The sequence below is a fragment of the Malaya genurostris genome, chromosome 2 (genome assembly GCF_030247185.1).
Source record: "Malaya genurostris strain Urasoe2022 chromosome 2, Malgen_1.1, whole genome shotgun sequence".
In the NCBI taxonomy this organism is placed as follows: Eukaryota; Metazoa; Arthropoda; class Insecta; order Diptera; family Culicidae; genus Malaya; species Malaya genurostris.
In genome coordinates this window covers 191,417,410-191,439,994 of record NC_080571.1, presented here as the reverse complement: position 1 = coordinate 191,439,994, position 22,585 = coordinate 191,417,410, and the positions used below count along the sequence as shown (strand labels likewise).

Below are 22,585 nucleotides of genomic sequence, written 5' to 3'. Positions count from 1 at the left end.
CAATTCGTCTTATGTGACGACGATATAAAAACATATTGTAACGGCGATATCGACTAGTAGCTATGCCTAATTGATGCTTGAAATACTGAGATCGAGAACTGCAGTACTTCCGGAGAGTTGAAGATCGTACACGCTTGAGTGCGCGCAAATGTGGGTTAGACCATGGCGGTTTCTGAGGAGGGCGGCTAGCAGGAACAACATGGGAAACAACGTTTCCTACAGCCTCGCAAAAATAATCAACTGCGTCATTGATATTAGTAGTCGTTTCAATAAAATGCCAATCAAGATTCGAAAGCAGATCGTTCATCTCAACGTAATTAGCTCGGCGGAAGTCAAGAGAGTGCGATTGAGATGGCTCGTCAAACTCAATTGGTGTAGATATCCTGAACTCAACAGCAAGTGCAGGGTGGTCAGCATCAAGGTCAATGAGTGGCTCAGCTGGCGAGAATACGGTAGTGACCGGTAAAGCGATTTCATTCGCGAGAATCAAATCTAACAAACGTTCGTTTCGATTCAAAAATGTGTTGATTTGAGTGAATCCATTCAGGTTGAACCCATCGAGTAGAGTGCAGCAAGCAGTTGGAATTTGTGAAAGTAATGATTCGACAATAGGTATTCCTCCTTCAGGAAAGCGCCAACGCAAACCAGACTGATTATAGTCACCGAACAGTAGGGCGGGAGTGTGAGGGTTCAATCGGGAGGATATCGAGCTCAACGACTCTATGTGATCATTGATACTCACCGGGTCGGTTCTACGGTCGGGAGGCAGGTAAATTACTCCGATACTTAACGTATTTCGTGGAAGTTCGATTAAAACCCACAGTTGTTCAAGTGCTTTAGAGATGATTGTCTGGTCAATTGAACTGTTTAATTTGTTCGATACTGCAATCAGCACGCCTCCACCCTCTCTTCACAGAGAGCGAGCCTACCCGAGCATCTGTTCCCCATGTTGGTGTGGCTCGAAACAGCGTCTGTTCTCCATGTTAGGAGCGGCTGATTACCGTCCTTGTGTCAGTGTGGGACTCTAAACAGTGCTGACACGATGGCCCTCCGGCGAGACAGGAGGTTGGTGCAGGCCTAACAAGCCGCCCGGAAAACATATGTTACGAACGATCAAGAAGGAAATACGACTCGGAATAATCGGCAAAGACCTACGCAACGAACAAAGGACTTCGATTGGAAGCTTGGCACATGGAACTGCAAATCGCTTGGCTTCCCACGATACGACGGAATGCTGCATGATGAGCTTCAAATCCGCGGCTTCGATGTCGTAGCACTGCAGGAACTTTGCTGGACGGGACAGAAGGTGTGGAAAAGTGGGCATCGAGCGGCTACCTTCTACCAGACTGTGGCACAACCAACGTTCTAGGAACGGGATTCGTAGTGTTGGGCAAGATGCGCCAGCGCGTGATTGGGTGGCAGCCAATCAGTGATAGAATGTGCGTATTGAAGATCAAGGGCCGTTTCTTCAATTACAGCATCATCAACGTGCACTGTCCACATGAGACGTGACCCGATGACGAGAAGGAAGCATTCTACGCGCAGCTGGAACGAACCTACGACAGCTGTCCACGGCGGGATGTAAAACTCGTCATCGGCGACATGAATGCTCAGGTAGGCCGGGAAGCAATGTACAGACCCGTGTTCGGGCTGGAGAGCCTGCACGCGGTAACAAACGACAACGGTCAACGATGCGTAAACTTTGCAGCCTCCCGAGGAATGGTAGTTCGAAGCACCTTCTCCCCCCGCAAAGATATCCACAAAGCCACCTGGAGATCACCTGATCAACATACGGAAAATCAAATCGACCACGTTCTCATCGACGGGCGATTCTTCTCCGACGTCATCAATGTCCGCACTTACCGCAGTGCCAACATTGATTCTGACCACTACCTTGTCGCGGTTTGTATGCGCTCAAAACTATCGACGGTGCACAATACTCGTCGCACAGGAACGCCGGAACTCAATCTCAAGCAGCTACGTAGCATTCGTACTGCAGAGGAATACGCGCAACAACTGGAGTTAGTGCTACCAACGGAAGAGCAGCTTGGCGCGGCGATTCTTGAAGACGGCTGGAGGAACATAAGGTCCGCCGTGAGTAGCACTGCTACAACCGTTCTAGGTACGAGGTTATCGAATCGAGGAAATGACTGGTTTGACGGCGAATGTCAGCAGTTGGTCGAAGAGAAGAATGCAGCAAGGGCGAGGATGCTGCAACACCGCACGAGGGCGAACGAGGAACGATACAGACAGGCACGGAACAGACAGAACACTGTTTTCCGGAGAAAAAAGAGCCACCAGGAAGACCAAGATCGCGAAGCGATGGAACAGCTGTACCGCGCGAATGACACACGGAAGTTCTATGAAAAGGTGAACCGCTCACGTAAAGGCTACACGCCACAGACCGAAATGTGCGTAGATACCAGTGGTAACCTTCTCACGAACGAACGTGAGGTGATCGACAGATGGAAGCAGTACTATGACGAGCATCTGAATGGCGAAGCACAAGATACAGAGAACGGTACATGAATCAATCTGGGTGCACGCTCAGCCGACGACAGATTCCCAGCCCCTGATCTGTCGGAGATAATTGTGGAGATCGGCAAGCTGAGAAACAACAAAGCCGCGGGCAATGACCAGTTGCCAGGCGAGCTGCTCAAACATGGAGGAGAGGCACTGGCTAGAGCGCTGCACTGGATGATTTCTAGGATTTGGGAGGAGGAGATTGTACCGCAGGAATGGATGGATGGAGTGGTATGTCCCATCTACAAAAAGGGCGATAAGCTAGATTGTTGCAATTACCGCGCAATCACATTGCTGAACGCCGCCTACAAGGTACTCTCCCAAATCCTTTGCCGTCGTCTATCACCAATAACTACGGAATTCGTAGGGCCGTACCAAGCGGGATTTACTGGAGCCCGTGCCACTACGGATCACATATTCGCGATAAGACAAGTACTCCAGAAGTGTCGTGAATAAAACGTACCCACGCATCACCTATTCATTGACTTCAAAGCGGCATACGACACAATCGATCGAGAACAGCTATGGCATATAATGCACGAATACGGTTTCCCGGATAAACTGACGCGATTGGTGAAAGCAACGATGGATAGAGTGATGTGCTACGTCCGAGTATCTGGGACGCTCTCGAGTTTCTTCGAATCTCGGAGAGGGCTACGCAAGGTGATGGATTTTCTTGTATCTTGTTCAATATTGCCCTGGAAGGTGTGATTCGAAGAGCGAGGATCGACACGAGTGGCACGATCTTCCGAAAGTCCGTACAACTTTTTGCTTCGCTGACGATATTGATATTGTGACACGTAACCTTGAGAAGATAACGGAAACCTACATCGGACTGAAAGCTGAAGCTAGGCGTATCGGACTGGCCATAAATGCGTCGAAAACAAAATACATGAGAAGAAGAGGCTCTAGACAAGAAACACTACGCCTCCCACCACGAATATTGATAGATGGTGGCGATATCGAGGTGGTTGACGAGTTCGTGTATTTGGGGTCACTGGTGACCGCCGATAATGACACCAGCAGAGAAATTCATATACGTATTTTGGCAGGGAATCGTGCGTACTTTGGACTCAGAAAAACCCTCCGATCGAGAAAAGTACGCCACCGCACGAAATTGACCATCTACAAAACGCTAATTAGACCGGTTGTTCTCTATGGCCACGAGACCTGGACTATGTTGGCAGATGACCAACGCGCCCTCAGTGTTTTCGAAAGAAAGGTACTGAGGACCATCTATGGCGGAGTGCAGATGGAAGACGGAACGTGGAGACGGCGTATGAATCACGAATTGCAACAGCTGCTAGGAGAACCACCCATCGTACGGACAGCTAAAATCGGACGTCTACGGTGGGCTGGGCATGTCATAAGGATGTCGGACGACAGCTCAGTGAAAATGGTTCTTGAATCTAATCCGACTGGTACAAGAAGAAGAGGAGCGCAGCGAGCAAGGTGGATCGATCAAGTGGAGGGTGATCTCAGAAGCATCCGTGCCTTGAGTGGCTGGCGACGAGCAGCCGTGGACCGAGTTATGTGGAGACGTATGCTTGATACAGCAAAGGACACCCCAGGCCTATAGCTGTTAGGTAAGGTAAGTATGAAATCCCAAAAAAAACTAAATTTAGAAGGTATCACGGTGCTGTAGATAGAGCTTCCACATCATTCTTTATTACCAGTAGCTATGATTCATGTACTGGAGTGTACTTACAAAGCTTCGATACGTCTCTCTATTCGACATTGGATTTTTTTTTTTAGTTTTGGGGATAACTATTATCCATTGGCGTGTGGCAAAGTTTCGCTTCAACTGCTACGTAAACTAATGGAGTAGATTTCAAGCTCTTCGTTAATATCTATACCTAGGAAGTATCAAGCCTTTCCTAGATCCGAGATTTCAAAAAACTGCTGCAATGCGCGGTACGTTTCATAGATCATTGATTGAGTTGATGCTGCCATTAACATGTCATATACATAGATAAGAATGTAGACTTTTCGACCATTCGATATCGTCCTAAAGAAAAGGCATTGGAGCTCAGCTGAAATCCTAGCTTCATTAAAACCTCCGAAAGTTTCTCGTTCCAACAGCGAAATTGTCAAAAACATATTTTTTCATCAGATTTTATCATTTGAAAACCTTTCGTTTTATTTGACGTTTTGTTATTTCGACATTGACAAGATCTCTCGTTTGATTTTTAACATAACATTGCATGGCATGAGTCCAAAATTGTTTTTCTGGCGATTTTATGACTTCTTCATACGTAGCAGACTCTACCACAGAGCTCATAACAACGCCCAAAACATAATCTACCAGTCTAGCAGGTTTCATATCCCTCGTTTGTCGATATGGTAACAGTTTCTTAAAATTTTCACCGCTTTGCTACCCCTGAACTGTTGCATCTTCGACCCTATTGATATCGTCTTCAGCATTAGCATCAGAATAATCATCCTCCGAAACAATGTCCTGTTTAGGTAATTATTTATCATGCTTTGGTTTGAATCCTTGCTTTACTGTAGGTAGGAAATTTCTATCTGAGACGATCTGTTACTCACTCGATGAAAGTTGCATCTCTGCTAACAGTAATCGTATCCGTATCACGATTGAGAACTTAGCCAACAAAAGTTAATTTCTTTAACTTGAAATCCAGCTTACTTCGCTTCACTGGTGGTATGTTAACCGTTGTGCACTCGAAAAAAAAAACACCTTTAACCACCCGAATGGGTACCCGGGTACCCATTTTTTTAAATCGCTGTAAGTTGAGCATTTTTCAACCGATTGAAGTAATTTTAGCACTGTTGGATTCAGGAACTTAAGCTCTTTGGGATTGGTACCCATAAAGATGGACATGGTGCTCCTGGTTCCCAGGAACCCGGATATCCTAAATGAGTTCCGACATCGAGGCATTTATACACGGATTTCACGTATTTTTGTAATCTTATCTAAGAATTGCTATATGAAATCAAGTGCTATGCTGAGTTGTTATGTTTATATATTTCAGGGGGCATCCGTTATGTACGTAACATAAAATTTTGAATTTTTCTACCACTCCTTTCCCCCTTTGTCGAGCATTTCTCAATCTTTTCACCATGTATTGTCACGTATTTTTGAAACCTCTCCCCCCTAAACGCGTGACGTACTTTATGTATGTTCCCTTATATACTTCACTTTCTTATCTTCAGTTTGAAAATTATTATGTACTTCAGGCCTATTGCGAGGAGCACGCAATACAATTTTTAATTCTGGCAACAAACATTTCGAAACATCACGAAGTTACTTCCCAAACAGTTTCGTTCTCATTTATATTTCCTTTTTTTCGTTCTATGAGAGTAAGTCCAGAATAGGCCAACTACCCTTTAGATGACGTCATTTTTCTACAAAAGGTTCATTTTGGTACGGCCTTTCTCAAATAGCTGGTTTGGAAAAGTTTCAAATTAGTAAATGACATTTATGGTGGAAAACACAAGTGTCGGAACATTCTACGGAAATCCGGATTAACGGGAACCAGAAGAACCTACTACAGCAATATACACGGCCATCGAAAAGTGGATAAATTTCTGAATTTACCCGTACTGAAAAAATTCAAATCGGATGGAATTTGCCTTAGTTACAAGCATTTTTATTTGTGGGTACCCGGGTACCCATTCGGGTGTTTACGTAATAAAAAAAATTTGAGCCCCCCCATTCGACCCCCCTTACTGTAAAATGAAAAGTCAAAGCATGAGAAGTTATGGTCCAACTAGTTCTTGGAATTGACCGAATTGCAGAATCTTAGTTTAAACCTAACTCAGAAATTTCTTATTTTGAAATTCGAAAAGGTACCCGGGTACCCATTCGAGTGCATAAGGGTTAACGAACGCATCGCTACCGAACACACGTAGTTGTTCCAATGCCGGTTTTGTCCCGTACCACCTTTCATACGGTGTGCAGTCAATAACACTAGTAGGCAATCTGTTTTGTAAAAATGCTGCCATTCGAACAGTTTCTCTCGGTTACTTTTTCTCCATGCATGCGTTTAGTAGCATGCATGCAGCCATCATTTGGAGAGAGCGGTTTTGCGTTCTTTTACTCCGTTGGATTCCGATGAATACGCTGTGGTATATTGAGCCACAATACCCTCCCTGACATAGAAATCATTTAAGGTTTTATTTATGGACTCATCGTCACTGTCAGCTCTAATGTCCTTTGGTTTTCGTCCAAAGTAATTTTGGCAGAAACGTACAAAAACTTTAACTTTATCCTTAGTTTCTGATTTCTCCTTTAGCAAATAGATGACGACAAAATTTGCTATAATTGTCGATCAAACTTAAGAAATACCGATTACCACTTGGCGTTATAGTGTTAACAGGACCACACAAATCGGATTGAATGAGATCCAAAATATTTGTCGTCTTTCTGTCCACTACACATGGTAATGGCTTACGCGCCAATTTTCTTTCGAGGCAGGTTTCACACACCTCATCTCTTTTGCATTCGGTCATAACTATACCACTTTCAAATTGATCTTTGAACTCTTTATTCACTGCATCTATATCCCTGTTACCAAACCGCCGGTTAGGGAAATCCGGTAAGCTGGAGATTTTTAGCTGGCAAAATAGGACACTGCTTGCTATTAATCAACATTTAAATTATATATAATTTAAAATACATGGCTATAAACATTCAAATCAATACGTAGAAATATTTGCCATCAATTGGTGAAATAATTTTACTGATTAAAACTAAACTAACTGAGCTGTAAGTGTTCAAAAGCTGACCACATTTCTACTTGTATTTACTCTTGAATTTCTAATTTTCACCCCTCTATAAAAAACAAAGATGTGTTCCACATAAAAAAAAAGAGAAGAATAACAACCTTTCTTCCCAAATGAACCTAGACGGAACCACTGGAAGTAAAAGCACTGAAATTTGCAATTTATTTGCAAACTTTTTCCAAGAAATATATACATCATATACTGAGACATACCGTGAACGTGACAACATTTCCTTCATACCGGAGCTTTCTAATGACATCAGTGTCAATCAATTATCAAAACAGGAAATATTCACTGTACTTGAAAACCTCAACGCAACCTAACACTATAAAATTATTATATACAACTTATGTCAGGCCATAACATAGTATTGAACCTATGTACCTCCGTACACGAAGAACGCATCGAATCTGTCCCAAAACAATTTCTACTGTATGCGCTTCGTAGACTAAACTGGACTACATTTCCTCTTCCATCATATAAGGCGCGTTGTATGCTGATAAACTTACAAACACTCGAAGAACGCCGCAAAGCTACAATGATTTATTTTATCAACGTAATTATTTCTCAACGAGTACAATCTGAATCATTCCTTTCACAACTAAAATCTACCATGTCAGAAGTCGTCAAATATTATCGAAAAAAATAAAACAAATTGTGCCAAAAATAATCCTGTTAATCAAATTATGCGCTTTTATAACTAAAACCACCAAAAAATGGATTGATGCAGGCAACAAAATAGAACTTGAAACCAAATAGTAGAAATAATGTATGCCATATAAGAAACCATTGTAACTTTTTTTGTCTGTAGTCTACATTTGTTTGACGAATAAATTAATAAATAAATTTTGATTTCACAAGTTCGACGGACATATCGGATGAGCTTCACGTCGTTCTTTACGACAGAGGAACAGAGACACAGGCAACAAGGTAGATTTAATTTAACTTAAATTTTTGGCTATACAATCACTGCAAAAACCGACTTTTGAACCGAGGCCCGAATTCGAATCAGCTCGACGAGCTGAGCAAATGTGTGTGTCAACAAGAAGGATTTAATTTAATTTTTGCCTTTCTCATATAGAAAGACTATACAATTACTGCGAACCGAGACCCGAAGGGCCGAATGTCAAATACCATTCGAATCAGCTCGACGAGATAAGCAAATGTCTGTGTGTGTGTGTAACTTTTCTCGGTGATGGCTGAACCGATTTTCACAAACTTAGATTCAAATGAAAGGTCTCACTCTTCCATACAAAGCTCCTGAATTTCATTTTGATCCGACTTCCGATTCCGGAATTACAGGGTGATATGCACCAAAAATGTGAAAATAATGTCACTAACTTTTCTCGAAGATGGCTGAACCGATTTTTACAAACTTAGATTCAAGTGAAAGGTCTCATCATAGTCCCATACAAAGTTCCTGAATATCATTTAGATCCGACTTCTGCTTCCGGAATTACAGGGTGATATGCACCAAAATTGTGAAAATAATGCATTAAAAATGTGAAAATAAAGTCACTTACTTTTCTCAGATATGGCTAAACCGATTTTCACAAACTTAGATTCAACTGAAAGGTCTTGTAGTTACATACAAAGTTCCTGAATTTCATTTGAAGCCGACTTCCGGTTCCGGAATTACAGGTTGATATGCACCAAAACTGTGAAAATAATGTCACTCACTTTTCTCGAAGATGGCTGAACCGATTTTCACAAACTTAGATTCAACTGATAGGTCTCACAGTCCCATACAAAGTTCCTGAATTTTATTTGGATCCGACTTCCGGTTCCAGAATTACAGAATGATATGCACCAAAACTGTGTAAATAATGTCACTCACTTTTCTCGAACTTGGATTCAAATGAAAGGTGTCATAGTCCCATACAAAGTTCCTGAATATCATTTATATCCGACTTCCGCTTCCGGAATTACAGGGTGATATGCACCAAAAATGAAAAAAAATGCATTATAAATGTGAAATAATATCACTCACTTTTCTCAGAGATAGCTAAACCGATTTTCACAAACTTAGATTCAACTGGTAGGTCTCACAGTCCTATACAAAGTTCCTGAATTTTATTTGGATCCGACTTCCGGTTCCAGAATTACAGGGTGATATGCACCAAAACTGTGTAAATAATGTCACTCACTTTTCTCGAAGATGGCTAAACCGATTTTCGCAAACTTATATTCAAATGAAAGGAGTCATAGTCCCATACAAAGTTCCTGAATATCATTTATATCCGACTTCCGCTTCCGGAATTACAGGATGATATGCACCAAAAATGTGAAATTAATATCATTTAATTTCCTCGAAGATGGTAGAACCGAGTTTCACAAAATTAGATTCAAATTAAAGGTTTCATGGTTCCCAACAAAGTTCGGGAATTTCATATGTATCCAACTTGATAGGCTGACATGCACCAAAAATATGGAAATAGTGCATTAAAAATGTGCACCGATTTTCGCAAACTTTTCATATATAAGATCTTATGGTCTCATACAAAGTTCCGGAATTTCATATGGATCCAACTTCCGGTTCCGGAATTACAGGGTGATATGCATAAAAATGTGAACATAATGCACAAAAAATGTGAAAATAATGTCCCTCACTTTTCTCAGAGATGAAAGTACTTAAGATGTCATAAGAATATCCCAATTTTCATTCGGATCAAATCCCTGGTTTCGGAGATAGGATGCTCAGATGAAAACGTCAATTTTAGGAATACTTTGTTCATAAGCTACCTTTTTATATTGGCTAGTGATTTTCTCTAGTTATCAGACCATGAGAATCTATAACCAAACAAACCATTGATAGTCCCATAAATGATTTGCTAAATATTATCCAAGTCCGACTACCGGTGCATTTTTTCCCACAATCAAATCGTCATAGAGAACCGTAAATAAATTTGTAGTTCATGTTAGTGTATGGTTGAATGAACCGAATGTCACTATTCCGATATCCTGCTTTTGGTTTCGGAAGTACCGGCAATAATAATCAAATATGTGTAGTAGTCTTTTTATTGAACTTTAAATAACAAAGCAAAACAGATAAATTTGGTCGCACTGAATCTACCAATGTAACGCCATTACATTCTGAGATTCTAGTTCCGGTCGAGATAGTGTGAGAGTGTGTGTGAGAGCTTGAAAACAAGTGTAGCATGATAGGGGAAAATAACTAAGAAGCCAGACCGGCATTGTATTGTTAACCCGCAACGCGTGCAGACGAGAAAAGTTTACGCTCTAATAAAAGTATTTAGAAAAATAGACTCGTGTTTTATTCTGTTACATATGATAAAATGGAGCTCACTTCACTTTCTCACATATGATTGAATAGATTTTCACTAACTTAAATTAAAATGTAGTGTATCAATTTAGTACTATTATGAAACAGAAATCTTCAAAACTATTTTCTGAACTTTTGAAATTGTAGTATTTGGGGGAATTTCTGCTGTAGTATACAGGAGAAAATGAAAATGAGAAGGGCATCATTACACCACTATGTGGATTAAAAGAGGTTTTTATTTCTCTTATAACTGAAATTTTACTATACATTTCATTTTGATATTATTAATCTACGAAAAAACCAGTTAATGTAAAATATGATCTCATGGAGGATCATCCGAATCCGATTCCGGATACTAGTAAGAGCTTAAATACATCACATCACATTCCTCTGAAGTTGTAGAAATCTCTAAAGTTAATAGCGATAAAATTCGAGTTGTTAACGATTTGAAACAGGCAAACGAAATAGTAGCCTGTGAATTATTCGTTATTGAATATCGAGTTTACATTCCATCGAAGGATGTGAAAATTGACGGTGTTGTCCCTGAAGCAAGTCTGACAGCCGATGATTTACTTAAAAATGGAGTTGGTCGTTTCAAAAAATCCATGCTTGAGGGAGTTAAGAAACTCGAGTGCAAGCAGTTGTACTCAGCATCTATTGTTGATGGAAATAAGTCTTATCGTCTCTCAGATTCGTTTCGAGTAACATTTGCCGGATCTGCGTTGCTTAGCCATGTTTATATAGATAAAATTCGTCTTCTTGTTTTAGTTTTTCGTACCGCTTGTTATGAATTGCACAAACTGTAGAAAATTCGGCCATACAGCAACTTATTGTAGGAAAAAGTCTAAATGTATGAAATGTCAAGGGCCTCATAGATATTGAAAAAATCAAATGTCAAGGGCGATGAAGATATTGAAAAATGTGTTTATTGTGGGGAGAACCCTCATGATCTCTTAGCAAGCGCTAAATTTAAGTTCCGTGAAGACAAAATTATGCTTTTTTTGAAAACACGGCCTAAGCGCACATATGCAGAAATGCTTCGAACAGTTATTGATGTCCCTCCACTCGAAACAGAAAACGGTTTATCAAATCTAGAGCCAGAGGAATTTGACTGATGAAAATAGTGAAGGTACTTCGTTTGTTACTTCTCAAGGTTCTGTTAAGAGGAAGAAGTTCTCCTCCAAATTACCAAAAAAGACACCTATAATTACACCTTCAAAAAAAGATCCCCGTGTTTAATCTAAAAAGCCAAATTTAAAACTAAAAGCTGTACCTCCTGGTTTGTCAAATTCACAAACCAATCTAAGAACTAGCACAAGAAAAAACAATGATCCAGTGGGCTCCGTTTCACATTCACCAAAAGGATCACTGAAGTTTTCAGAAATTGTAGCATGGAATGGCGAAATGTTATTCTGCGAAATGACCCTTTCGGCGAAACGGCTTTCGGCTAAATCACCCTGATCCGTTTCAGTTACTGGACCCAAAGCTATTGATCTGTAAAAACCATTGCAAGATACCCTAAATAACTTGTCCGTTCATCTTGGTATCGAATTCGCTATGGAAAAAACAGAGCTGGTTGTCTTTTCAAGAAAGCATGATCCCGCACAGCTTTAGTTTTATATGATGGGAAAAATTATCACGCAGGTTTTGACTTTCAAGTACCTCGGAGTGTGGTTTGATTCCAAATGCACGTGGGGAGGACACATTAGATAACAATATGCCAACAAAGAGTAAATTTTTTTCGAACAATCTTGGTGGGGTGCTCATCCGGAAGATCTGATAAAATTGTATCAGACAACGATACTTTCAGTGATGGAATTTGAATGCGTTTATTTTCGTTCCACTGCAAACTCTCATATTATCAAATTTGAGCGAATTCAGTACCGTTGTTGCCTTAGGCTGCATGCATTCGACACATACAATGAGTTTTGAAGTTCTGGCGGGAGTTCTTCCATTGAAAGATCTTTTTTGGGAGCCTTCATCACGCCTGCTGATAAGATGTGAGGTACCGAATTCCTTGTTTATTAATAACTTCGAAAAGCTAGCCGAACGTCAATCTCAAACAAGATTCATGTCAGTATATTTTAACCATATGTCACAGGAAATCAACCCTTCAAGATATATTCCTATCCGTGTCAGCCTCCTAAATGTTACTGACTCAACGTTATTTTTCGACACACCCATGCAGCGCGATGTGCGTGGAATCCCGGATCACCTACGCTTGATGGAAATCCCAAAAATATTTTCAAGTAAGTTCAGGCATATTGACTCTGAGAAAATGTTTTGCACGGACGGATCACGAATTGAAGAGACTACTGGGTTTGGTATGTTCAACAAAAATGTTTCGGTCTCATTTAGCAGCAGCAGCTCATTATAGCTTGAGTGTAATCGTCGCTTTATCTCCATACCATGATTTTCTCTTCACAGATAGTCTGAGTGCAATTGAAGCCATTCGCTAAAACGCTGCTGGTAAATAAAACAATACCTGAACGACACCTGAGGGTGAAATTTATGAGAGACCGATTGCTTTCAACGAATTCGATAGCGCGTCTCACCAAAGAACACTTATCAGCTGGCAAGCTTCTTGGGATAAAGATGATCTGGGTCGTTGGATGCACTCAATTATTCCTAAAAAAAATCTACAAAGGCATGGTTCAGGGGACTGGATGTGAGTAGGCAATGGCGTACCGAGGAAATTTGGCACCCGGGGCAAAATAAGAGATTTGCCGATTTGCCGCCCCCATAGTTGGTTTAGCTGAACTCTATCTCCGGAAAGATTATTAGAACGAGCAAAAAAAAGGTCCCAAGGATTAGTTTGCCGTCCACCTTAAAACGTTGCGCCTGGGGCGAGTGCCCCCTTCTTCGGGATTTCATTCGTGTGATGTCAAGACTCATGTTCAATCATTACACGTTAAATGCACATCTCCTTCGAACTGAACTTTCCGAGACTAATCATTGTGCTTGTGGCGAAGGTTATCGCGTTATTGGTCATGTCGTTTGGACATGCGTGGAGTATTGTAATGTCAGATTTCAACTAATAAATTCTTTGCGTACTCAAGGTACACTATCCAATGTCCCAGTTCGCGACATTCTTGCTTGTCGTGACCTTCCATACATGAAACTTCTTTATCATTTCATTAAGTCCAATTCCAATTTAAGTTTTATTTTATGTTAGACTCCTTTCTCTTCCATGAGTTCAGTCAATAGCCAGCTCTATTATATTGAATAAAAGTGATGAACTGATACAAACAAACCTGAAATAGTTATAAGATCATGTACAAATTAATGTAATTTATAATAGCAAATCGCTTGATAAAAGCAATGTTAAGATTAACTAATGAATATTCGAAATGTATTAGGTTTAAAGTACTATGTATTGTGGATATCACGGCGAAGAAAAACTATGAAAAAAAGTATATCATCGAGCTTTTGACCCACATTCTCAAGGCTCTCAAAAAGATCATCAAGAGCAACAAGATGTTTTTCGATGTCACCACCGTCATCTTTTTTATAACCCTGATTGGTGGTTCAATGCATAGGACGCTGGTCTTACAAGCCTGTTGTCGTATGTTCGAGCCCCGACCTGGGAAGGGTTCTTAGTGTCAGTAGGATCGTAGTACACTAAGGTCTTTTTTATGCGGTTTTTATGCGTTTTTTGTGCGAATTTTCAGAGCTATGCGGTTTTTCATGCGAATTTTCAGAGTTATGCGGTTTTCTTTTGTGCGGTTTTTATGCGAATTTTCAGAGTTATGCGGTATTTTTATGCGAAGTTTCAGAGTTATGCGTTTTTTATGCGAATTTTCAGAGTTATGCGGTTTTTTTTATGCGGTGTGTAAACTCGCATAAAAAAAGACTTCAGTGTGCTAGCCATGCAAAAACTCTACGAATCGGCTGCGGGTTTCATGAAATTTCCGAAATCGAAAAAAAAATTTGATGTCAAAAGTCTTAGAATTACATGAAACGTCGAGATTTAGTGTCTCGACAATTTTTTTCTGAAAATAGACTTTCTGGGACTTCAAAATATCAAAAGTCCCAGAAAGTGGATTTAAAAATTTTTTTTTTAGATGACACTAAATCTGGACGTTTCATGAAATTCTAAGCAGTTTGGCATCAAAAAAAAATTTTCGATTTCGGAAATTTCATGTACTCCCCTCTATGGTGATTTTTCAAGATCGAAAATTTTCAAACCTTAACCGTCGGGCAGCACCCTTTACCCATATCCGATTCAGCTCAAATTTTGTATGGGGACTTTTTTCGAAGTGCTCAAACTTTTGAGAACTACCGCCTTATGAAATTAGAGAGGATCCCAAAATATTCGCCCTGCAACACAAACATGGACCACCCAAATGTCCTTTTACATCAAAGAATGTGCCATTTTTTTACAAACAACTTTTGTTAAGACACCAGCAATCTGAAAAATAATATTCCAACGGGTTCCAATATTTGTTTCGCTAATTCGAACCACTGTGCATTGGATGAATCAAAGCAGAATTGTTATTGTCTCTAAACCAACACAAAATTCATTCGAACTACCTAAATTTTTTTTTTGTTTTCACAATGTTTTTTTTCTGCGTGTGAGTCCCGGTACATGTTTAGGCTCTAGTTTATCTGAATTTTCATATGTTTTGAAAGAATTGTATGGGTTTGGTGAAAAAGTGCACCTTTTAGAGATGATCGAGAATGCAATTTCTTGAACCCGAATTCGACCCATACCCAATCGCAAATAAAAATTGTTTATCCGTATCCAACCAGTACCCGAGAATAATTTCCCTCCCGAGTTCGACCCATACTCGATCAAAAATAATAATCTTGCAGTTATAAGTGCGTTCTTCTTTTCGTTTACATTATATTTAACGAAGCATCCTTTTTCATCACATACACTTAAAATATTTTTATCATTTCAGTTTTAACAGTGAAGATATCGAAAATGAGTACGAAGTTACAACTTGTTATGGAAACAATGGTTTGAAAACAGTCAGCATATCTTTCACACATACAACTGTTTTGAAAAAAGAGGATGCAATTTCGGTAGTTGCCGACATATCTAATGTGATTATACCGGACTTATTCTCAACAATCAATTACAAAGAATCTCAAGGCACTCATAAACTGAATGAGCGTAAAGAGCGATATGCACGCGAGAAAAAGGAAATGCTCAAAATTCCTGTTGCCATTGCAATCGTTAAATTACTACATAAGTTACCGGAACAATTTATTGAAAATAATCTACCAAAACTATTCATCAGAGTCATCAATTTTCTGAAATCCAACCTAAAACAAATTCGGAGTACTGCTCGTGAAACATTAAAAACTATTATGCTTTCCGTGGAACCAGTATTTCTTAAAAGTGTATTGGAAATTCTATCATCGGTTCTCACTCGTGGTTTTCAGGTTCATGTTCTCATTGCAACTGTTTTTACCATACTGGACGCTATGCAAGAGCGATTAAATTCATCAATTGTTGATGATATTTTGCAACTTGTGACAACTTTTTGCATCAACGATATCTTTGGGAGGATTTCGGAAGAAAAGGAAATCTTTTCTGTCACCAACAAGATTCCAGAAGCAAAACCCAGTAAAAAAAGTTTTTTAATATTACAAATATTATCAAGGCACATAAGTGAAAAATCAATACTCGACATAATTCTGCCTTTTAAGGAAATTCTCATTAAGACTAATACGAAAAAAACAGTTTCGAAAGTACAAGAGGTTTTAAACAAAATAGCAGAAGGAATTTGTACTAATCAATACATTAGCGTTGAAGCTAGACTAATTCTAGTGTTTGGTATAATTTCCGAAAGTATACCCAATCTTGCACACGACAGTAATAGTTTATCAACAAGACAGAAAGAACAAAATAAACTTGTGAAGCAAGATGTATATATCATTCCTCCGGAACCGAAAAGAAGAGGCATGGGGAATATAGAAACTCTCGCTAATGTCTCGAAAGCAAACTCGCATGTGCTAGTAGAAATGGGTTTAGTAATGTTATATATGATGATTAAAAAAAATAATGTTCTGTCTGTTGAATATGAGCAATTTCTAGAACCGATGATTCCTATCTTGGTTGATTCAATGAGCAGCAATCATAGTAAGATTTCCATTCTTGGCATAAAGTGCATTGCTTCCGTTTGGTCCAGCAGAATCCACATATCCTGTCTTGAGCAGCATATAAACAAAATTGTGGATAATTTACTAGAAGTGTTACACAAGTACGCAACAGCAACAATAGGAAGAAATGATGATAATTATCAACTGGTGAAACATGGCTTCAAAGCAGTGGTCGCGTTGTTGAAGTTTGTAAAGTATTACACTATAGGAAGTGAACAACTCAAATTGTTACTGATATACGTTGAACACGATCTGAATCATCCTGACCAACAGAAAATGGCATTAATTTTATTACGCTCGATTATCGGACGAAAGCTTATAGCTAAGGAAATGGCGTCCATTATCAAACAAGTAGCTGAGTTCAGCATTAACAGTAATGTAGAAAAATTCAGGTATGTTAATTAATTTTTAAAGTGTAAAACAATGTTTACGGCTTATATTGGGTTTTTGTTAAGATATTGAAACTGTCCTACTTTCAATCACTACCTACGAGAAACAGATCGAAGGCAAATGTAAATGGATAAAAGAAAAAATATAATTGTTCGAACAAAGAATTGCCTTGTGACAGCGATGGAAAGTTAAAAGAAATATAATGTAGTTTGAACGGTTTTATCCAATCTGTTGTAAATAATGCTTTCAACCATCCAAAAGATTCTTTATTCTCAATATTTTATTCTATTTTGCCTTTTGATTTTTGTAATTTTGAAAAACATGAAACTTACCAAATGCTAGCCAAATTTTGTGTTAGGGAACATAACCGTTTTTATTATTTTTACGTTTCGTCTTTGACTCATCAGTACAAGGCAGTTCAAATTGAACTGCTTAGTGCTAAACTCGGCAGTTCAATTTGAACCGCTAAGCAGACGTAAAGTTTCTGCTATTTACAGAACACTTTTTGTTTGCAACGGAGTGCAATGTCTTTTCTGACGTGCCGAACAAAAACGTGTTTTCGACTATTCCTGGCCGATGCAGGTTTGGTCATTTAGGGGTTAGCCAAATTTTGTGTTAGGGCACATAACCGTTTTTATTATTTTTACGTGTCGTCTTTGACTCATCAGTGCAGAGCAGTTCAGATTGAACTGCTTAGTGCTAATCTCGGCAGTTCAATGTGAACATACTAGGTTACAACATTTCAACATTTCAAAACCCTTGTGTGGAGCATGCACAAACATTATTATTATTAACATTGGTTTATTTATAGCCGGCTTTAACCAAGCTACGGTCTTTCACTGGAATTCACAGACATTGTCATAGACACAACTTATACAAAGGTTATATGCCCATAGTTAGAATAAGCGGAACTCGTGAAATTTTGCGAGATAATGCGATTTTTCCCGGTTTTTGGAATAGCCTTCAATCGTCTGTTTTTAGTTTTTACAACTATTCCTTTAATTCAAGCCTCGAACAGATATCCCATGCCCAAAAAAAGAGCATTGTAATAGGCCCGTTAATTGAGGATTGAAGTACTTTGCGGATATCTCGACATAAATAGGAAATAATAATTATTACTAATGTATATAAGAAAAGCATACAGCCTTTTTCCTAGTCATCTAGTGGTTTTGGTTATGCGTAACCGATTTCTTCCGAGCGCATATGACTGTTTTAATAATTATTTGGTATACGTATGATAAACCAACAAGGAAAATAAATCAATAAGAAACTTCAAAGCATTTTATACACCATTTTTTTAAATGTATCTGTTAGTCAATAAACAATAGATTCGTCATGTCATCACATTTTTGAAATTCAGCATGTTTACGATTAAAGTGCGTTGATGAGCAAATAATTAAAGATTTCGATCCATTTTTTCCTAATAGGATTCTAAATACTAGGTATCTCTCGTGGAGTAATCAGAAACATAATCAGAAAGTACGAGTTCTTCATGATGAAATCTTCGCTGGACTAAAAGTCAGTTTTATTTTCAATAGTCCAACTAATTTATCTTCTATAAGAAATCCTTCTACAATTGAACTGATTCTTGCAGATCAATTCAACATTTGTAGTGAACTGATTTTGATTCAGATCTTCTACTAATAACATTCAGTGTCTCAAATTAAGTAATGATCATTTCAATTAATTTTATATACTACCTTAGAGCCAATCGGCTAGGATACAAATCTCTTATCGAAAGCAATGTAAACCCTGAAATTTTATTAAAATTTTTACCGATGTTACCTTGAGACTTTGGCATCAATTTTGCAAGTGTGTTGAATAATTATTCTAAAACTCAATAAAAACCCAACATAAGCATCTAAACTATCCTTATTTTCCAAAATTTTCATTGTTATGTTATGGTAAAAACAAAGAAAGCTCTGATGCTTCCTGATAAATTTAAAACTGCTGTTGAACCCTTAAAAATCGTTGGACGAGATATGGGGTGTTGGCCCCATTTCCAATGGAATGTTCAACATAGAACCTGTATAGGACTATAAGTTGTTCCAACACTTTTACTGAACATCGTGCTCAAACGCAAAATCTGGTATTGTCTCCTACACGCAGAGAAAAATATTGTAAACGTAACTAAATTTTGGTTTCTCGTAACGATTTATTTTATTGAAATAGTGACAAAAGAAAATTTGGTTTAATATAGCAAACATCGCTGCTTGAAACTACAAAACAAGATGTTTGATTTGTCTCAGTGAATTAGTTTATTTCAATTAATATTTTGTTGAAAATAACAAATATTCGACTTGTGCATTCCTGTCAGTTTCTTAAAAAACAATCCCATAGTAAATTTAACCTGCAAAATCAGTTTACAATGAATTAACTTTAGATGAAGGTAATCTTTATAGTGCTTTGAATTTATAAACTTGGCAGTTGAAATAAATGATAAGATATAAACCTAAAATGATTATTTTTTCTACTTACGCTTTTTGTTACTCAAAATCCTTTTTTTTTGTTGCTGTTAGGAGTAAAATTTTTTCTTTCAAAATAATTTGGAGGGTTATTTTTGATATATTTTTTCTCGATTAATTTTATTTTAGCAATTCTAATTACTTACATTAATGAAATTACAATTATTTCCAAACCATGGCGTGATGCCATTGCAGATCAGTTAAAATAGAAATATCCTGTAACAACTTTTTGCCTTTCTCATATAGAAAGGTTATGCAATCACTTGAAAAACCGACCAGTGAAAATTGTGTGTCATATACCATTCGACTCAATTCATCGAGCTGAGCAATGTCTGTGTGTGTGTGTGTGTGTGTGTGTGTGTGTGTGTGTGTGTGTGTGTGTGTGTGTGTGTGTGTGTGTGTGTGTGTGTGTGTGTGTGTGTGTGTGTGTGTGTGTGTGTGTGTGTGTGTGTGTGTGTGTGTGTGTGTGTGTGTGTGTGTGTGTGTTTGTGTGTATGTGTGTGTGTGTGTGTGTGTCAAATAATCTCACTAGGTTTTCTCGGAGATGGCTAAACCAATTTCGACAAACTAGGATTCAAATGAAAGATCTCGTGGTCCCATACGAAATTCCTGAATTTCATCCGGATCCGACTTCCGGTTCCGGAGTTATAGGGTAAAGTGTGTTCAATATTGTACACCGTCACTTAAACCGGCGAAACAAAAAACGTAAAAAAATTTCTAAACTGGTCTCAAAATTACACAAATCGATAGTCATTATCAGTAGGCAACTAAACAAACCGATTCCGGCTATCCTGGTTCCCGGTATCCAGTTCTGGAAGTACCGGAAATAGTGGTCATATATACCAAAAAGGATCTCACTCACTTTTCTCAGCGATGGTTTGACCGATTTCCACAAACTCAGATTCAAATGAAAGGTCTTCCGGTCCCATACGGAATTCCTGAATTTCATCCGGATCCGACTTCCGGTTCCGGAATTATAGGGTAAAGTGTGTTCAATATTGTACACCGTCACTTAAACCGGCGAAACAAAAAACGTAAAAAAATTTCTAAACTGGTCTCGAAACTACACAAATCGATAGTCATTATCAGTAGGCAACTACACAAACTGATTCCGGCTATCCTGGTTTCCGGTATCCGGTTCCGGATTCTGGAAAGTGCATATAATAGTGAACCCATTTCGTTTTCTTAAGGATGGCTTACGCAATCAAAGCACTGTTTTATTCTGTATGTTATGCATAAACAATCTCTTGGTTTCTTTCAAAACTCGAAGAGAATATTTTTGAATAGAATACCACAATATTATATGTACATGAGAAAGGCATCATTACACCACTAGGTGGATTAAAACAGGTTTTTTTGTAAAGAAAATGTGTTATGTAATATGAGGTTTGTAATATTATTGATTATCAATACTTACGCTTGGATTGTTGAAATGCTCCACGGAAAAGAAATGAGCAGATGAAATTTCACTTTTTGAAACACGTACAAACTATTTTGTTTATCCACAGCTGAAAAAGTTTTTTTGGTTTGTAAGAAATTTAACTGACACGGTTCATTTCAACAATAAACGGTGTTGTATCATTATACAAATTAGATCATAGATGAAAGGAATCCAATTTCCTTATCAACATAAAGATAAATTAGGAATGAATCAACAAAGATTTTGCCAATAAAATCAACTCAACTTTTGTTGATAAGCAAAAAATTGGTAGTTTATTTCAATCAGCTGGAACCGACATTTTTTTTCGTTGAGTTAGACCAAAATGTTTTTTTTTTGTTTCAATTATAGAGGTTTTAACATTAATGTCATTCGCCTCTTCGGGCCAGAAAAATTTTCTGACCCTATGTTCGGGGTTGGGAATCGAACCCAGGCGGGCTGCGTGAAAGGCATCGACTTACCCATCACGCTATAACCGTCCCCACCAAAATGTTGATTCACATCAAACAAAGATCATTGTTGATGTTGAAGGGGGAAATTGGTTTCTAGATAGATATTACCAAAAATTCAAGATTTTATTCTAGATAGATATTAACAAAAATCAAATTTAAAAATCTACTAACTGTTTTGTTCTTTCAAACAAGCTCCATTTTCACTTTTCACTCGTTGAAAAAAATCATGATGCTAACAACTGTTACTATTTGAGCGGTTCTATAACATTTCCCCGAAAAACATTCTCCAGAACATAAAAAACCGAAGCTTTTTCCCCAGAAATTTATTACCCAGAAAGTACTAATCTCCAGAAATACAAACTCTAGAAAGTAAGAAAATCCAGGAAAAAAATCCCAGAATGTACCAAAGTCCAGAAAACCATACACTCGAAGGCATTAGTCGTTAAAACAGTATTATTGGTATAATATCGTTTGGCATGATGGTTATTTGGCATAATAGTTATTTGGCATAACAGATCAACACGCTACTTAATAGAATTTGTTCTAATTTACTGCGATTTTGAAAGGTCTAATGCGGCTACGCCTCATCGTTTTTATAACCTGCTGTCCGACCTCGCTGCCGCTCGTTCGGACTTAACTGAGGGATAGCCCCTAGCTTTGGGTAATCCGGGCAAACGCACGCAACTAGACAGAGGTGATTTCTGCGGGCGCTGCCTTCGGCCGTCTCGACTTGAATCATCTATGACGAACAGAATATTGTGTAAGCATTAAATAAAATAATTATATAAAATGGTAGTGTGCTATTTACTACCCTCTATCACTAGACCGAATTAACGACGAAAGGTTAGCTTGCTACCATAAACTATATGCAGAAACAAATACCCAATTTAAAGAAGCTATGTTTGAATTTAAATAAAAATAGCTAAATGATTTCATACCCGTTATATAATTTGATTATTTTTTATCAAACTCGTTATTTTCAGAGCCCTCTTTTCAGACTAACAAAACTTGAAATAAGCATAGTTGCCTTGGAAATTACAGTTAATGAGTATTCACGAAATTTTCGCGAAAATTATTTTCGTTGGACTGGTTCATTCTAGTCAGGCGCGTACCCAGAAAAAAAATTTCGGGGTGTGTTCTCATAATATTGGGGAGACCGGGGCTAAATCGGAAACTT

General features: G+C 38.4%; 1 protein-coding gene across 2 annotated transcripts in view; it reads left to right on the top strand.

Annotated features, from left to right (window-relative positions):
• LOC131432894 (small subunit processome component 20 homolog) overlaps nucleotides 1-22,585 on the top strand; it is an 87,940-nt gene that overhangs the window by 59,921 nt on the left and 5,434 nt on the right. For both annotated transcript variants that reach the window (XM_058599469.1, XM_058599470.1), the window contains one exon: nucleotides 15,457-17,055. In XM_058599469.1, coding sequence (XP_058455452.1) covers nucleotides 15,457-17,055 — 1,599 coding nt within the window. The remainder of the gene's footprint in view (nucleotides 1-15,456; nucleotides 17,056-22,585) is intronic.